This window comes from Exserohilum turcica (assembly GCF_000359705.1).
Source record: "Exserohilum turcica Et28A unplaced genomic scaffold SETTUscaffold_21, whole genome shotgun sequence".
Lineage (NCBI taxonomy): Eukaryota > Fungi > Ascomycota > Dothideomycetes > Pleosporales > Pleosporaceae > Exserohilum > Exserohilum turcicum.
Genome location: NW_007360037.1, coordinates 296,161 through 310,393, shown reverse-complemented (window position 1 = coordinate 310,393; position 14,233 = coordinate 296,161). Strand labels below are relative to the sequence as shown.

Genomic DNA, 14,233 nt, shown 5'->3' with positions numbered 1-14,233 from the left:
CCAAAAGAACCACGCCGTTTCATCAATGCGTGTCCGCGCGCCTGTGCGTCACATGGGAGCCGCCTTCTTTTCCGCCCGCTTTTCTCGCCCGCACGCCCGTGCACGCCCATTCTCTCACATGAACAGGGCTGCCTAGCACCCTCGTTATCATGCAACAAGAAGAAAAAAAAACAGGGCTGCCACTATGGCGCTTTGGACGGCAATGGGCGGTCGATGCGTTGATGCGTTGTTCGGGGATCCGCAGTCCTGCAACATTTTTTCCACTCGCCAATCACCCAATCATCCCTGCCCTACCCATCACCTACTAACATCGAATCCGTACTGTACATGCTTTGTTCTTTTTCTTGGCCCCCCGAGCCCGCCCATTGTATCACGCCTGGCGAAAGCCCATTCTGACACACGCAGATACTTGTTTTCCAAGTCACTGTCATTTTGAATCCCTGAAAGCGACCTTTTCTCTCTCCTGAAAGCCGTCCCTGGGTGCAACATGCCTTTTCTTGCAAGAAATAGAGAAACCCGCAACACACAAGGAAATTCTTTTCCTCTCACCGCACATGCGCTGACTCTGCCACACCACACTACATCGCATCACATCACATACACCTACATACATACGCACACGCACGCACACATACTTACTCACACACACACACACACACACACACGCCACCCTAGAACTGCCCCCAACCCTGCATATCCGCACCCGCCGCCCGTTACCAAACACAAGCACAAGCGCCCTCCGCCCCCGCGCTAACCACCAGTCCACGCATCCCAACCGCCTTGTCCCACCAAGCTCCTCCCACCGCCTCTTCACCCAACATCTTTTTTTTAACACTCCGCGCCAACTAGCCATTCCCAACATACTCCCTACCACCAACTCTATGCTATTTTTTCCTCCTTTTCATTCTGATGTTTCCAAGTAGACAACAATGCAAAAACTCGAAACAAACATGGGAGAAAAAACAAGACCTAATTGATGTAGCAAGACAACAAACCCCCCCCCCCCCAGAAAAAAAAAGCGGTTCTAGGGAATATGAATCACTCACTATCTTTTTTTTGTTTTTTTGCCTTCCCCCCGTTTCACCCTGGTCGCCTTACCTCTCCACCTTGAACCTTGACCTTGTCCTCGCATTTAGTACGTTGGGACAACTTGAACTACCTACCTACCTACCTACCCACCTCGACACCGCTTGTGAGGCGTCGGCCTGAGCCCGGCCTTGTCGGCGGCGGCGGCGGCGGCGTCGTCGTCGTCGGAGCTGGCCACCAGTGGCGGTGACTTGGCATGTGCACATGTGCATGTGTGTGCATGTGACAATGAGCATGAGGACATGGTGCCCCCGCCACCACGGAAAACGAGTAGTACCCATGTAGTATGCAAACTCGACGATCTTTTTTAGCATTTAGAGTTTCTCATCGTCTTACTTACTTAGTAGGAGAGACTTGACGATCGTTTTTTTGGTGCATCATCTGTTTTTTTTTCCGTCTTGGTCTTGGTCTTGGTGGCGGAAAATCAGTTATGCCATTTTGAACTTTTGGTTTGGCTTGAACTTGACTCGACTCGACTTGCACTGCACTGCACTACACTACACTATCACACTACATGCACTAGACTAGACTAGACTAGACTAGACTAGACTAGACTAGACTAGACTAGACTAGACTGCATTCAGTCATGTTTGCATCCACCAACTACACCTACAGTAGCTGTACTAATTAGTGCCATGACATGAGCATTAGCATTAGCATTAGCATTAGCATGGACATCAATCAATTTCCTCTGGAACAATAACACAATTCGCATTCTTGTTTTCCAAATGACTAGCAAGCCCATCATCATCATCATCATCATCGTCTTCTTCCACACACACACACAGCCTCCCATGCATAACTAGTACTAGTCCCAAACCTTTTATCCCCCCCCTAAAAAAAAGAATCCGCCCATGACCATAATACTACCAATTCCACGCTGCCATCTGTCCAAGTAATCATTAAGAAAAAACATCACACGCACACGCGCATACTCATCATGTACATACAAGGGGGAGGGGATGGGGACGGGCTATTTAATCACGCTTCGCTGACTGGCCGGAAGAAGGGGGGGGGGAGGCGAAAACCCCAAGAGAGAGAGAGAGAGAGAGAGAGAGAGAGAGAGAAATAGAAAACCCCCAACCACCAATAGGAAAATCCAAACAAAAACCGCTCAGGGATTCGCTAAATCATCCTATTCGACAATGCCCCCAAACCCAAAATGCAAATCCGTCCACTCATGCCGACCGTTGACGCCTTGTTCGTGCGGCAAGACCAGATCGCCAGCTACGCCTTGGGCTGCTAGACTCTGCCGCCGCCGCCGCCGCCGCTGCTGTTGTCGCCTGTGCGCCATCGTCTTCAGAGCAAGCCGTCGGCGGTGGAGTCGTTTCGCTTGGACACGTGGAACCACCACTTGTAGATCGCCCCATGTTTACTCGTGCACCGCCCTCAGCTGTTGGCTCAAGCAGAGCCTGTAGCGAAGAAGCCCGTCGCCCACCACGTCCAGGGTTGAGGCGGCTGCTGTTGTTGTTGCTGCTGCTGCTGCCGCCCGTCATGACTTGTGCTGCTTGACTCTCGCCCGACCCACGTCCACCTGCCTCGTCGCGCCAGTTCCGTCTCGCGTCTCTCAGCCTTTCTCGACTTCTCCTGAAATGGTCCCGCCCTAGCAATCACCAAGAAAAGAGTGTCAGCTTCGTATTAAAACACACACACACGCACAAACGGAGACGGTGCCATTATTGCGGAGAGCCAAACAGACCCCTTCGTATCCGGTCGCTGATACCTCCATTGCCCGACCCTGCATCCCCGTTATCAGACGTGCCGCCCTGGTTAGGGGATCGTGGATCTGGGGATCCTGCAGGAGCTGCCGCGCCATCACCCGCCGTGAACGCACCAGGCATCTGGGATGTGGGATCCTCCTGTGAACCCGATGGTGCAGGGTTGTTCGACTGGTCCTGACCACCCTTGGTGATGCCCTTTCGGCAATGCGGGCACGTGTCGTGCTCTAGCAGCCATGCAGATATGCAGGCATGATGGAACCAGTGCTTGCAGGGCAATAGCGTCACCTGTTCGCCAATGTTGACCTCGTCCATGCAGATGCTGCACTCGGCCTTGTGCTCCTCGCCCAGCATTTCCTCCGTCACCTCTTTGCGCGGGAGGGCGTCGATATCAGCCTGAGTCGCAGGCCCCGGTGCGTTACTCGTTGCAGTCTGTTCCATGAGCTGAGAAACAATGCGGTCAAGACCTTCTTGTGAATAAACAAAGTCTCCCATGTTACCAGGGCCCATCATGCCCATTGCAGAGAAGAGATTCAGGATTGGGTTGCCAGCAAACTGCTCGCCAGCGCCATGGTTGTGCTCGCCACCAAACAGGCCCTGGGCACCGCCTTGGGCAGGGCCATGGGCGTGAACGTGGCCAGGAGGCGCGCCAAATGCGGCAAAGAGGCCTGTCATGACGCTATCCACTTTATTAGCATCCGCGTTATGATCCAAGAGTGCGCCCTTGCTTACTTGGTTAGTTCGTCGACAGGCTCAGCCCGCCCAGCACTGTTTAGGTCTCGAGGCAAAATCCGCACTCCACCATGATATGTGAATCTTCCTCCCCGAACTTGCGGTCCTCCGTCTGCGCCTTGGTTTGCTGCGTCTTGGGAGCCAGACTGGTTCGCATTCGACCCGGGGCCAGAAAACAGACCCTCGCCCTGGCCTTGCCCCGAGCCTTGTTGCTGACCTTGCGGTCGTCGTCTGTCGTTCTCCTTGCTACTAGAGCGTTGCTTCCTGGCTGGATTTCTTCCATTAGACGCTTCGACTACTACCTAGGACCCTATATTCTACTAGACAACCCCCCCCCCCGCGCGCTCCATCATGGACCAGCCAAGCAGCGACAATGCGCAATCCCAAGCCCGGCGGCCGGGCCACCGGGATATGATGTTCTGCCACGAGTGCGCCGACGAGTGGTATCGAGATGAACATGGTCTGTCGTGCCCAGAATGCGGCTCAGACTTCACAGAGATCGTGAGTTGAGGCCGTCGGAACCAGCTTTCAACTCACCCAACGAGCTGAGGCGGATGGCAATCAACGTGTGCTGACACGGAGCAGATAGAGGAGAACAATGATCCTCGCGATAGCATCATGTTTGGGCACGACGGCGACGACTCGGAATCTCTACCCGATCTCGGTGGCGCCCACCCCCACCACCATCCTCACAACAACCACCCGTGGCAAAATGACGATCCAGACGAGGACGATATTAGCAATTTCCGATTCACACAGACGGCGCCGGGGCGGTACAACCTGCAGGCCACAGTCACGCGGTCCATGTCTCCTCAGGGTGGCATGCCGCCAGGATCTATAGGGGGCTTCATGGCCATGCTGAACGGGCTGACGGGCGCTGCGCTTCGCCCGGAAGCTACCGCTCAGGCCTATCTACTCAGAGCCTTGTCATTCGCCGTCGGCGGCAATCTCATCCAAGTGGGGGCACCCTGCAGATGCAGACAGGTACGGGGTATGGCGATGGAATCCAGAAGCTCCGACTACCACGCAGGTTGGGGCAAGAGAGAAGCGCGAATGCGAAGTCGGCGGCAAGGTTTGGCCACTGAGTGCGGAAGTTGTCAGACGGGGATGACGTTGTTCGCCCAGCAGGGGCCCTGCGATTCGTCCCGCGGCGGCTGAGAGCGTCGTAGCTCGACTTGGAGAAAACCGGGTTTGTAGCGGCGTAGGAGAGAAGCGCGCGGGTGAGACAGCGAGGCTTTGTAGTGTATGGTATTGTCTCTTTTTGTTTGGAGCGGCTGCTGTTTGTCCTACCTGGACGATGCGTTCGCCCGGCCGCTTGTCTCTTGGTTTCTTTTGTGTTCCATTTGCTTCCAAGTCCGTCTACGAGCCTGGGGCGAGGCAGCAGACGCGCAGACGTGAGACACTGCAGCGCGTCACAAACGCAAAACACCGGCTTTTCATTTTACAAATATCCAAATGCAATGATATTCGACCATCCTGGCCAGAGGTATAGAGCCCACAAACGCCAGTCCCATGGGTTCGTCTCGTCAACATGAGCGCAAGCCCAACGTGCCATGCCGCAACCATGCATGCATGAGGTTTGATAGACAAACATTGCCAAGGCAGCCACACTTCACGACCTTCGCGGGCCGCCCCTCAGCAGCAAGCTTCCCACGACGCCCGCCGCGACCACGATTCCGCCCACAATGGCCGCGCCCACCAGCCCCTCCTTCGCCACCTTCTCGTCGATGAGGCTCTTCAGGCTTCCCGCCTGCAGGTTGGCGGGCTCCAGCTCCAGCAAGAGCTCGTTGTACCGCCGCGCCTCAGCGTAGTTGCCCAGCTTGTAGTTGCCCAGAGCGAGGTAGTATAGGCATTCGCGCCGGCGCTCGCGCGAGTTGCGAAAGATCTCAGAGAGCAGGCGCACGCCCTCTTGCTGGTCGGGACGAGACGTCGACTTGATCAGGCCCTAGAGCACGATAAGCTTGCCTGTCGCAGATGCTGCTATGCGCGCGTGAAGATGCAGCCGGTAGAGCGGGGAAGTCGTACCCATGCGTAGTTGAACTTTGTCTGCAGCCCAACATATTCGCCCTCCTTCTCGTACTGCGCTCGGAGGACCTGGAGCTCTTCGGGCTTGAGCGGCGACTCAACGTCTGCAGCATCTAAGGGGAATGAGTGTTCGTCGGCCCAGAAGTCGTCCTCCCACTCACATGGTAATGAAGGCGCCATGGCGGCAGCTTGCTTTGTGAGAGGAACCCAGGAAAAATGCGTAGACCAAGAGGGTGGTCGTCGGATGCGATCTGGAGGTCGACGTGGTAGAAGTGGTGTTCGACGTCAGTGTCAGGAACGGTCTTGGTCTCGTGAAAGCCCCAGCTGCTTGGGCCGAACAGGCGATCTTTTACCGTGACGTACGCCCCGTGGATGTGGCTGTGGCTGCAGGCCCTGGCGTGGCGCCACTCGTCCCGCCACACCACGCGTGGTTGCCATGCACGCGGCTTGGGCACGGACCATGCAAACAAGAACATCAACACCACGTCCCTGTCGCGATACACATGACCACCCCTCTGCCACACCACACCCACAGATACCCTCCACCTGAGCCTGCACATTTGCAAATACACCACACGCTCCAAGTCACACACCCAACATGCTCCTCGACGAAGATCCCGCTGCCGTACGCAACATCCCTCCAACCATGCCATTTGTTGATAGCGACTAACACCGCAGCAGCTCATTGCGCAATGCACCTCGCACTTCAAGATTGGCAACGACAAGACCTCGCTTCACCGCATCAACGAGTCCCTTAGCACACTGAGCGAATTCCGCACACAACATCTGCGCTCCATCCAGTCATCCCTGAGTGCGCTGAACCGGACTCACCAAACACTCGCCGCCAACCACAACCACACCCTATCGCAACACAACCCAACCAATCATGCTGCCGAAATTTTGAGGCTCGACACAGAGAAATTCAAGATTGCCAAGCAAGCGAGCGATTTGGAGATTGAGGGCGAGCGGCTGCAGAGCGACTTGGCAAGGTTGGGGAATGTAGCCAGTGAGCTAGAAGAGGAGGGTGTCGAAGGAGGCGTTGAACCTAGAGCAGGTGAGGATGCTACAGTGTAAGTTGAATCCTCCATGACACGGTCAAGAAGCGGCACACCATTCCTGCTCAAGGCTTTCTCCAGTCCAAAACCCCACCACATGTATCTGTGCATAGTTGCTAACGAGTACCTTAGACTGAAGCTCAAGCTCTACCGCACCCTGGGTATTGATGTTGAAGCTGACCCAACCACTGGCGAATACAACAAGGCCGTAATCCGCAACGCTGCAAAGGGAGATGTGCACGTCGTGAACATTGACCCCAAATTCTCCCGGCACTTTTACACAAACTACTTCTGGCGGACAATGTGATTCTGGGTTGAAGCGATCTGCATTTGCGCTGGTCGCAGAACCATGGGCAAAAGTTTACATTCTGCTCCAAGCAAGAGACTGCCGTACATATGCTTGCATCCGAAGGCTAGGGCATGGCGTTTGTTCACGACTTGATTCTGAGATACCTTATTCTTATCAACGGCGTTTAGTTTGTAATGTCGTGTCAATGATACAATGCATATATCAGCACATCATGAAAATCCACTGGTTACATTTCCTTGTCATCATTCCTTGCCTTTCCCGTACTGGTTCGATACATGAGAGTGTTGAAGAATCCAACTAAAGCGCCACTATGCTGTCACAAGAACATGTCGAGACACCACGTACAAGGAGGCAGCAAAGAAAGCTCTTGGTCACAATTAATCCAATCCATCAAGACCTGTATCTTGATCTTTGTCAAAACATTTATTGCTAAGCTGCAATTATGATCATATTGACAGCGACACTAAGTAAGTAGACTACTGGTTACCTAACGTCGGCATGTTACTGTGGTTTGAGTAGAGATTGCTTTTGTGAGGGAAAAGTAGCTGGTTCTGGGATGAGACAAGATGTATATAGACTCCCAAATAAGTTGACTACGGAGGATATTAAACATCGAGAAACGAAGCAGGAACTGCTGGAATTTGGAGGTGATGCTTTAACTTTTCGTATTAGATGCTGATAGGGTTGTCTGGACTTGTAGGAAGAAGCCGAAGGCAAACGTCAGATGATTAAATTGAAAGAAATGAGACTGATTAGATATGGGTTATTTGCTGTTTTAGGCTATCCTTTTATTTCCTCCATGAGTGATCTGATTAAGTTTTGTCAATCTATTTTTTAGATGTGATACCTATATTCGTTTCGAGAAAACAAAACGTAGTCATAGGTGATCTTGACGCGCTAACTTAACCTTTTACAACACAGTGCAACATACAATACCAGACAGTAGTAAGACACCATACCCTTATGCCTTGGATACACTACCTAAGCAGTAATATAAAATACGAATAATTGCAATGAGCTATTGTCTTTCGCAAACACTAGAAATTATTGAAAAGCTGGGCTTGCATTAGTGACTGTGAAGATTTCTTTCATCCCTACCAACTGTGTTCACATATGAATTGAAGGAGAGAGAGAGAGAGAGGTGAACAGATCACCTGAGTATCTAATAGGCAGACTGTTGAGTCCTTGAATTGAACACCAAGCACTGGCGCATGCATCTAATTTAGAAGAGGTTGAATACTCAGCTATGGGGGAAAATAGTCAATAGTAGGGGGTTGTTCAATTTCTGAGGGTATTATTAGTTAGAGATAGCTCCTTCCACTCGTGATAAAACATGGAAAATAAATTCAGTCAAGGCTACCCTCTTCCATTCTCTTTTAAAAACAAGCACCAAATCTTCTAACCCGAAAGTATATATTCAATACAATTAGATTTCTTAGTCATTCTCTGACGATGCTTGAATATTTTACTCTGTAACAATCTCGTCCATCTAAGTATACTGTGATAACTTTATTTTAGATATGAATGAAATAAAAATCACGAACGAGTAATATAGATTGAATTACAAGTATCTTCTAGAGCTGTGAACTCTTGTGTCACGGGCTAGATAACAAGTCAGTTGCTTGGGAAAAACTATGAGAATATAAGACTGAGGTAAATAATATCTCATGCATCCTGTCTCAAAAACAAATAAAGGATATCAGGAGTACAACTCACACACCAAACTGAACAACCCTCTGGTCTCTCAAAAGGCGGGAGTCCATGTAGATAGAACGCACAACCCTTATGAATAGGCAGCGCACTATCGCTGTGAGCCCTGCCTGGGCTTCGCCCGTCCACATGCCTCGAGTGAGATTTTTAATTAGGGACGATAAATTCAATACATCACATCACATCATATCACATCAAGAAAAAGGCAGACTTAGCATCTTTCCTCGTATATTCTATTTCTGGTGTTAGTTAATCGATTTGTGATAACGACCTAGTTTCTACAGCCTCAGTGCAACCGAGGCTTCCTTGATTCTTTCTTGATATCCCTTGGTCTCGAAAAGCAGATAGCTCATCAAGTAGGGCCGCAAAAGCAATCTATATATACATGATTTGAAAACAACAATGTGTCAAATATATCCGCTGATGTCTATTGATTTTTATGTGCGTCTCGGACCCTTCAATCTATAGGAGAATCTCTAGCTACATTCTGCTAAAAGATATCAATTCTAGATCATAATATTACCAGTTTAGTGGTTGAAGAAGAGAGGATCGTTTCTCGAGCTTTATTGGCGGTGATTACGCATATGATAATCATCGTATCTGCTTTACACACTTTGTTTCTAGATTCAAGTGTCTCGATTATAGTTTAGAAGAAGATGGAGAATGGTTAGCAGGTCAATATATATCGTACTAGAGATCAATGTCAGAATACGCTTCAGCCTGTCAAGCTTGAGAGTACTACTATGTGCCCTAACCTGAACGTAATATATAAGTATTTTTGATTGCTAGTAAGACTTACTCGCAATCCGTCTGGTGTAATACTAGTACTGTTCCTGCTATCATCTTCCATTGCGACCTATATCCTGCTATAATCCTTCAGCTATTCTCACGATGAATTTGTTTGTTGGACTCGACAAATGTTCAGCTTTCTACGTTGCCAGCGCAGATCACGCAATGCATACAGCCGTGGGCCAATGCAGAAAATACGTCCCTTTATCTAGAGTACATTCTCGAATTGAGGTTGCATGCAGGGTTTTGGGTTCCTACAGCGAGGTAGACATCTATTCCTTGAAGACGCGACTCATATTCGAGAGTGATAATCTCGAAAACCTCTTTTGGCCATTCAGTCGGCTCCTTAACAAACAACAGGCTCTGATAACAATAAGAAGCTTCACATGATTGGCATATGAACTGGTGTTTCAAAGTGTAGATGTGCCAATCACAAGATGCACATTCTATTTCTGGTCGAACTAAATTTAGTAATTAGTCGGAGCTTGACCATTAGGTAACACCATACAGCACGGCATTGCGAGGCGCCGATCAGTATTTACACAATGGACAGAGTTAGAAATACAGCCCCGATCATCCCTACTTAGCGCCTTTGTAACAAACCGCAGAGGCATGTCATGGGGTCACTAGGGAGCGGCATAATTATCTCGACTTGTATAGTCTACCAGGTAAGTTCCAGCATCAGCGCTAGCAAGGGCCCTACACCTGGTAGAAACTAGGAATGCATTCCTACTTTTCTTTTTGGTGAAAAGGACGTCTTTTTGTTCCTGGAATTCAATGAAACACTTTGAACCCTATATTCTTTCAACTATAAGCATAAACATAGATGTTGTTCCATTAAAAGAAGGGAGGTTGGGTGGAAAGGTATAGCCTTGGGACAAAGACGTCTCACACGGACCACTTTGGGCGTGACTTACCCCGGGGGACTGTACGTTTGTGAGCCCCCAGCGAAAATCCTACGTGACAGCTGCAACTCTTGTCAGCTGATCTGCTCCTAAAGTGCTGACAGTCGTGCCGAAAAATATACCCGTCTTGGGATGCTGCTAATCGATGGCGTTATATTAAGATCCATCGTTGTCCAGTTTCGGACCTTCATTCGCCCGGTATTTGTTCCGTACTGTTAGGTGAACCATGTATTCATGAGGACTCCCAATCAGATATTCAAATTCCCAATGGGTTTGGGTTCGGATTACTTTTAAGAGCTGGCAAATTCAATAAGTAATTGTCCTTTTTTCCGTCTCCTATACGTATCACGGCGCAATTCGTGCTCCAATATTCACCCTGCACCGAATACGTGAACACGCCACCGATTGCGCAAGAGCATCCTTGCTGATCCAAAAGAAGAGCTTCAATGCGCAAACCTTACTGGCGCCGGCATGACGAAATGCTAGCCGCACGGCCAATTTAAAGGGCCTTTCGCTCTACGTACGACTACAGCACCACACGTGTTACGGGCCCGGGTCTGAGCTCTCCCCAACCCCGATCCCGGAATCCATTAGTAGATCTATTACTATACGCTCGCAAGTCCTATAGAGACTCGATTAAGCGACTTTAGATTAGTGGGATTGTAATTAGAGTTGAGCTAGGGGCCGGTTCATATATTGACGAACAGTTCATCGTGATATGCAGAGATTCGACATGGGGTCGGCCATTCTCAAAGCGCTACAACTACTGTATAGCGACACGCGGTTTTGCATCAACACCAGGACACGATTGAGAGCCATCTATATTTGCCGGTTAGGCTAAAAGTACGTACCACAAAAAGATAACAGAAATCACGGACCAGTTCAGTGATGTAAGGCCGGCAATAGCCCGTAAAGATGGCGCCGAGGCCTTTGTAGAGTTGGCAATCCCTATGATCACATACTTTACTAAGAACGTCCAAGGTGCCCACATGGTTTGGAAGGCAAGGTCTTTGCGGCAATTCGACCAGAGTCAAGATACGAGAAGTGGGTAGCCAACCTCTTGAACTTCTTGGTGTGGGAAGGATCGGCTGAAACCCAGACAAATACTGTATCGTTGCATTATCATTAACTGGTCGAACTAAGCCAGATGGATCTTGATATTTGATGGTCGACCAACAAAACAGTAGACAGATTCACAGAACCATTACAGTATGGAAAACGTCTCAGACCAAATATCAACACGAGAACTTGCTTGGTATATCTAGGCTAGTCTGTACAACGCCATGCAGGTAAACGCACGGCCGGAGTGGGTGTTCTGAGAGATAGCAGGGGTAGTTGCGGTCCGAAAGCCCACCATTCATCGGCCCGTGTCAGCATCTGAGGCTGGTCGCCAAGAACACGCGATCTCTATCTGTCTATGCAGCCCGTCCATCTTACGTTAGATGAGTATGCTGTTGTTCTAATGGGATTTAGATCCGCGCTATAGCAAGGTGAAACTCAGGTGCACAGACATTGACTAGCTTCTCAGGGCTACCTATACCACACCGTGCAAGCTCTAGAGCTCAATGCTACGGTAAACATGGCAACGCATTCTTCCGCAAGTACCTACGCCACATGCCTACCATGATGAGTACATTAATGCCCAGTCTGCTCGTCATACCAGACTGCGTGGGCTTCTACCTCTCCGCTCAAGACATCCACCTTCTCTCTAGGCAGTTCACCACCTGTGCTCTTCCACCGATCCTCACAAACTACCGGACTTGACTCCTCTGGAACTGCTCAAAATGAGGTATACTGTGCCTGCTTTAGCCCTTCTATGGGGTCTCACTCTCGCCAATCCCCTCCCGGTATGTCTCTTGTTTACATCCTTCCCATTGCTTGCAGCTTTGTTCATGATATACTCAATTTCAAATCCTATCGTTCTCCGCTAATTCAAGCAGGCACCGAAGGCTACCGCGCCCGCAGTCGGAGCCGACCCTCCCCGTAGTCAGCCACCAATGGTGCCTATGCCATGGCTCTCTGCATCGCCGACTGCCGCAACCGCCCCCACGCCAACACCCAAGACAGAGCCTAAGCCAGAGCCTAAGCCAGCTGCTGTAGTGGCATCTCCTTCGCCATCCCCCTCTGCATCCCCTTCGGCATCCCCTTCGGCAGCCCCTGTGGCCTCTGCCGCTGCCGCACCTCCAGTTCCCTTGTCCGCTGCTTCGCTATCCAATGGTCCCAACAATTCCGGCGGCATTGTCCCGGTTCCAACAGGCAGCATATGCTACAGCGTACCCGCTCTCATGTCACCCATTGGTGGCAACTTAGTCAGTGTGTCCATTAATAAGGGATGGAACTGCAAATTCTTCACGTAAGTTCCTCTTCTTGCCACCTCCTTTTCCCCACCCCTCCCCCCTCTCTCTATTCTCCCCTTTTCTCTACCTCTAGCCATCATCATTCTCCCTGCATTTGCTGCACATTATGCCTGCGGCAGCATCAGATCAACTAGAACGACGCGCAAATCCTCGATTGAAAAGTGCACACGAGCTAACGGTTGTTACAAACAGAAACCCTGACTGCCCCAACTGGGATCAGCAAGTCCTTAACCTCGACGGTGCCAATCAGTATGCTGCACTGGACGGCGTTTACGTCAACAACGTCCAAAGTGTGTTGTGCACCAAGCTCTGGGGTGGACCAAATTAATCACAGCTCTGATCATTTACATCATCATCATCATCATCATCATCACCTCCTCATCCCCCTCCACCACCACCTCCTCATGTCCCCTTCTCTGTACATGTTTTTACGTCCACACATGCAAACACACACACGGCCAGGAATATCACGGGAAACGAACCAAACAATCAAATTCTTGTTTGCTGCTGCTATTACTACATACCTAGTATCAGTGCAAGCGCACGAAAATATAACGCGTAATGTCACAACTGATGCTCGTGGACGATGTAAATAGAATGTTTTTTTTGCAAAGTACATAGCAATATTCATGTTATTGAAATCGAAAAACTCTCTGTCTTTCTCTCTCTCTCTCTCTCACACACACACACACACACACACACACATAAATTTCTCACTTTATCGCTTCTGCTGTGCTATGTCACTAACTGACCGACTGTACACGACCCACCAACCAGCCATGTGACGTGAACTGGGGGCGCCGCCGCCGCCTGAGGAGGATACAATGTGTGACTGATAGATTGAGTAAAGTACAGTGGGGAAAACCCAAGAGGGCGGGCTCGGTGCATAAAGCAAGACTGTACTTGATCCTGAAACACAACCTGGTAGCTGGGCTATTGCTGGTTCCGGTATGCCCGCCTTGCGGGCAGCAAAGTGGGTTCCTTGGCAGGACATATCTGCGGTCCGCGGGGGAAAGTGACGCGAAAGCGAAGAAAGTGGAGAGTGTTTTGTATGCTGTGTATGTTATGTAAGGTAGGTAAGTATGTAGTTACGGAGTAGTTTGATAAGTAAGTTAGCGGATTAACACGAGTCGTGTATCTATATCGCAGGTTGACTTTTTTTTCCTCCACGGAGGAGGAAGAGGAGGAGGAGTTGGGAGCAGCTTCCAGAGCGTGCACGGAAGGTGCATGGGGCGTCACGGGAGCAAAAAGAAAGAGGCAAGGTTGAAGTCAAGAGTTGGGTGTGCGGGGGGCGCGCGCACGCGTTTTCGGGCCGGTCTTTCTGGAAAACGGAAGCTTTTCGGGAGTATCTTTTTCTTGTTTCGTAATGGGATGGTTGGGGGAAGAGACGTCAGTCTCCAGGTACGATCCAAGCTTCGCTACTAAAATGCTTGCGCCATTTTCAACCTTATCATAATATCCAGTTAAACGCCATGCTTGGACCCAGGAAAATATGTACTGTCTACAAGGATGCTACATTCTCCACCTTTTGCCTCTCTGGTCCTCC

The 14,233-nt window shown here is 50.1% G+C and overlaps 4 protein-coding genes across 4 annotated transcripts; 2 read left to right on the top strand and 2 right to left on the bottom strand.

Annotated features, from left to right (window-relative positions):
* Positions 1-1,171: 1,171 nt before the first annotated feature.
* On the bottom strand, positions 1,172-1,801 carry SETTUDRAFT_39684 (uncharacterized protein; the record flags this gene model as incomplete). The annotated part of the gene is made up of 3 exons (XM_008027919.1): positions 1,172-1,388; positions 1,427-1,578; positions 1,700-1,801. 3 exons carry the CDS (start codon positions 1,799-1,801, stop codon positions 1,172-1,174), a joined length of 471 nt encoding a protein of 156 aa, XP_008026110.1.
* A 961-nt stretch (positions 1,802-2,762) lies between these two features.
* SETTUDRAFT_110156 (uncharacterized protein) lies at positions 2,763-5,741 on the bottom strand (the record flags this gene model as incomplete). Its single annotated transcript, XM_008027996.1, has 6 exons — positions 2,763-3,483; positions 3,537-3,767; positions 4,192-4,444; positions 4,557-4,791; positions 5,236-5,481; positions 5,562-5,741. 6 exons carry the CDS (start codon positions 5,739-5,741, stop codon positions 2,763-2,765), a joined length of 1,866 nt encoding a protein of 621 aa, XP_008026187.1.
* Positions 5,742-6,159: 418 nt separating this feature from the next.
* On the top strand, positions 6,160-7,131 carry SETTUDRAFT_131497 (uncharacterized protein; the record flags this gene model as incomplete). The annotated part of the gene is made up of 3 exons (XM_008027995.1): positions 6,160-6,186; positions 6,243-6,631; positions 6,749-7,131. The coding sequence occupies 3 exons, from the start codon at positions 6,160-6,162 to the stop codon at positions 6,921-6,923; spliced, it is 591 nt and encodes a 196-aa protein (XP_008026186.1). The 3' UTR covers positions 6,924-7,131.
* A 4,983-nt stretch (positions 7,132-12,114) lies between these two features.
* Positions 12,115-13,015, top strand: SETTUDRAFT_39679 (uncharacterized protein; the record flags this gene model as incomplete). The annotated part of the gene is made up of 3 exons (XM_008027918.1): positions 12,115-12,177; positions 12,271-12,683; positions 12,880-13,015. 3 exons carry the CDS (start codon positions 12,115-12,117, stop codon positions 13,013-13,015), a joined length of 612 nt encoding a protein of 203 aa, XP_008026109.1.
* Between the last annotated feature and the right edge of the window lie 1,218 nt (positions 13,016-14,233).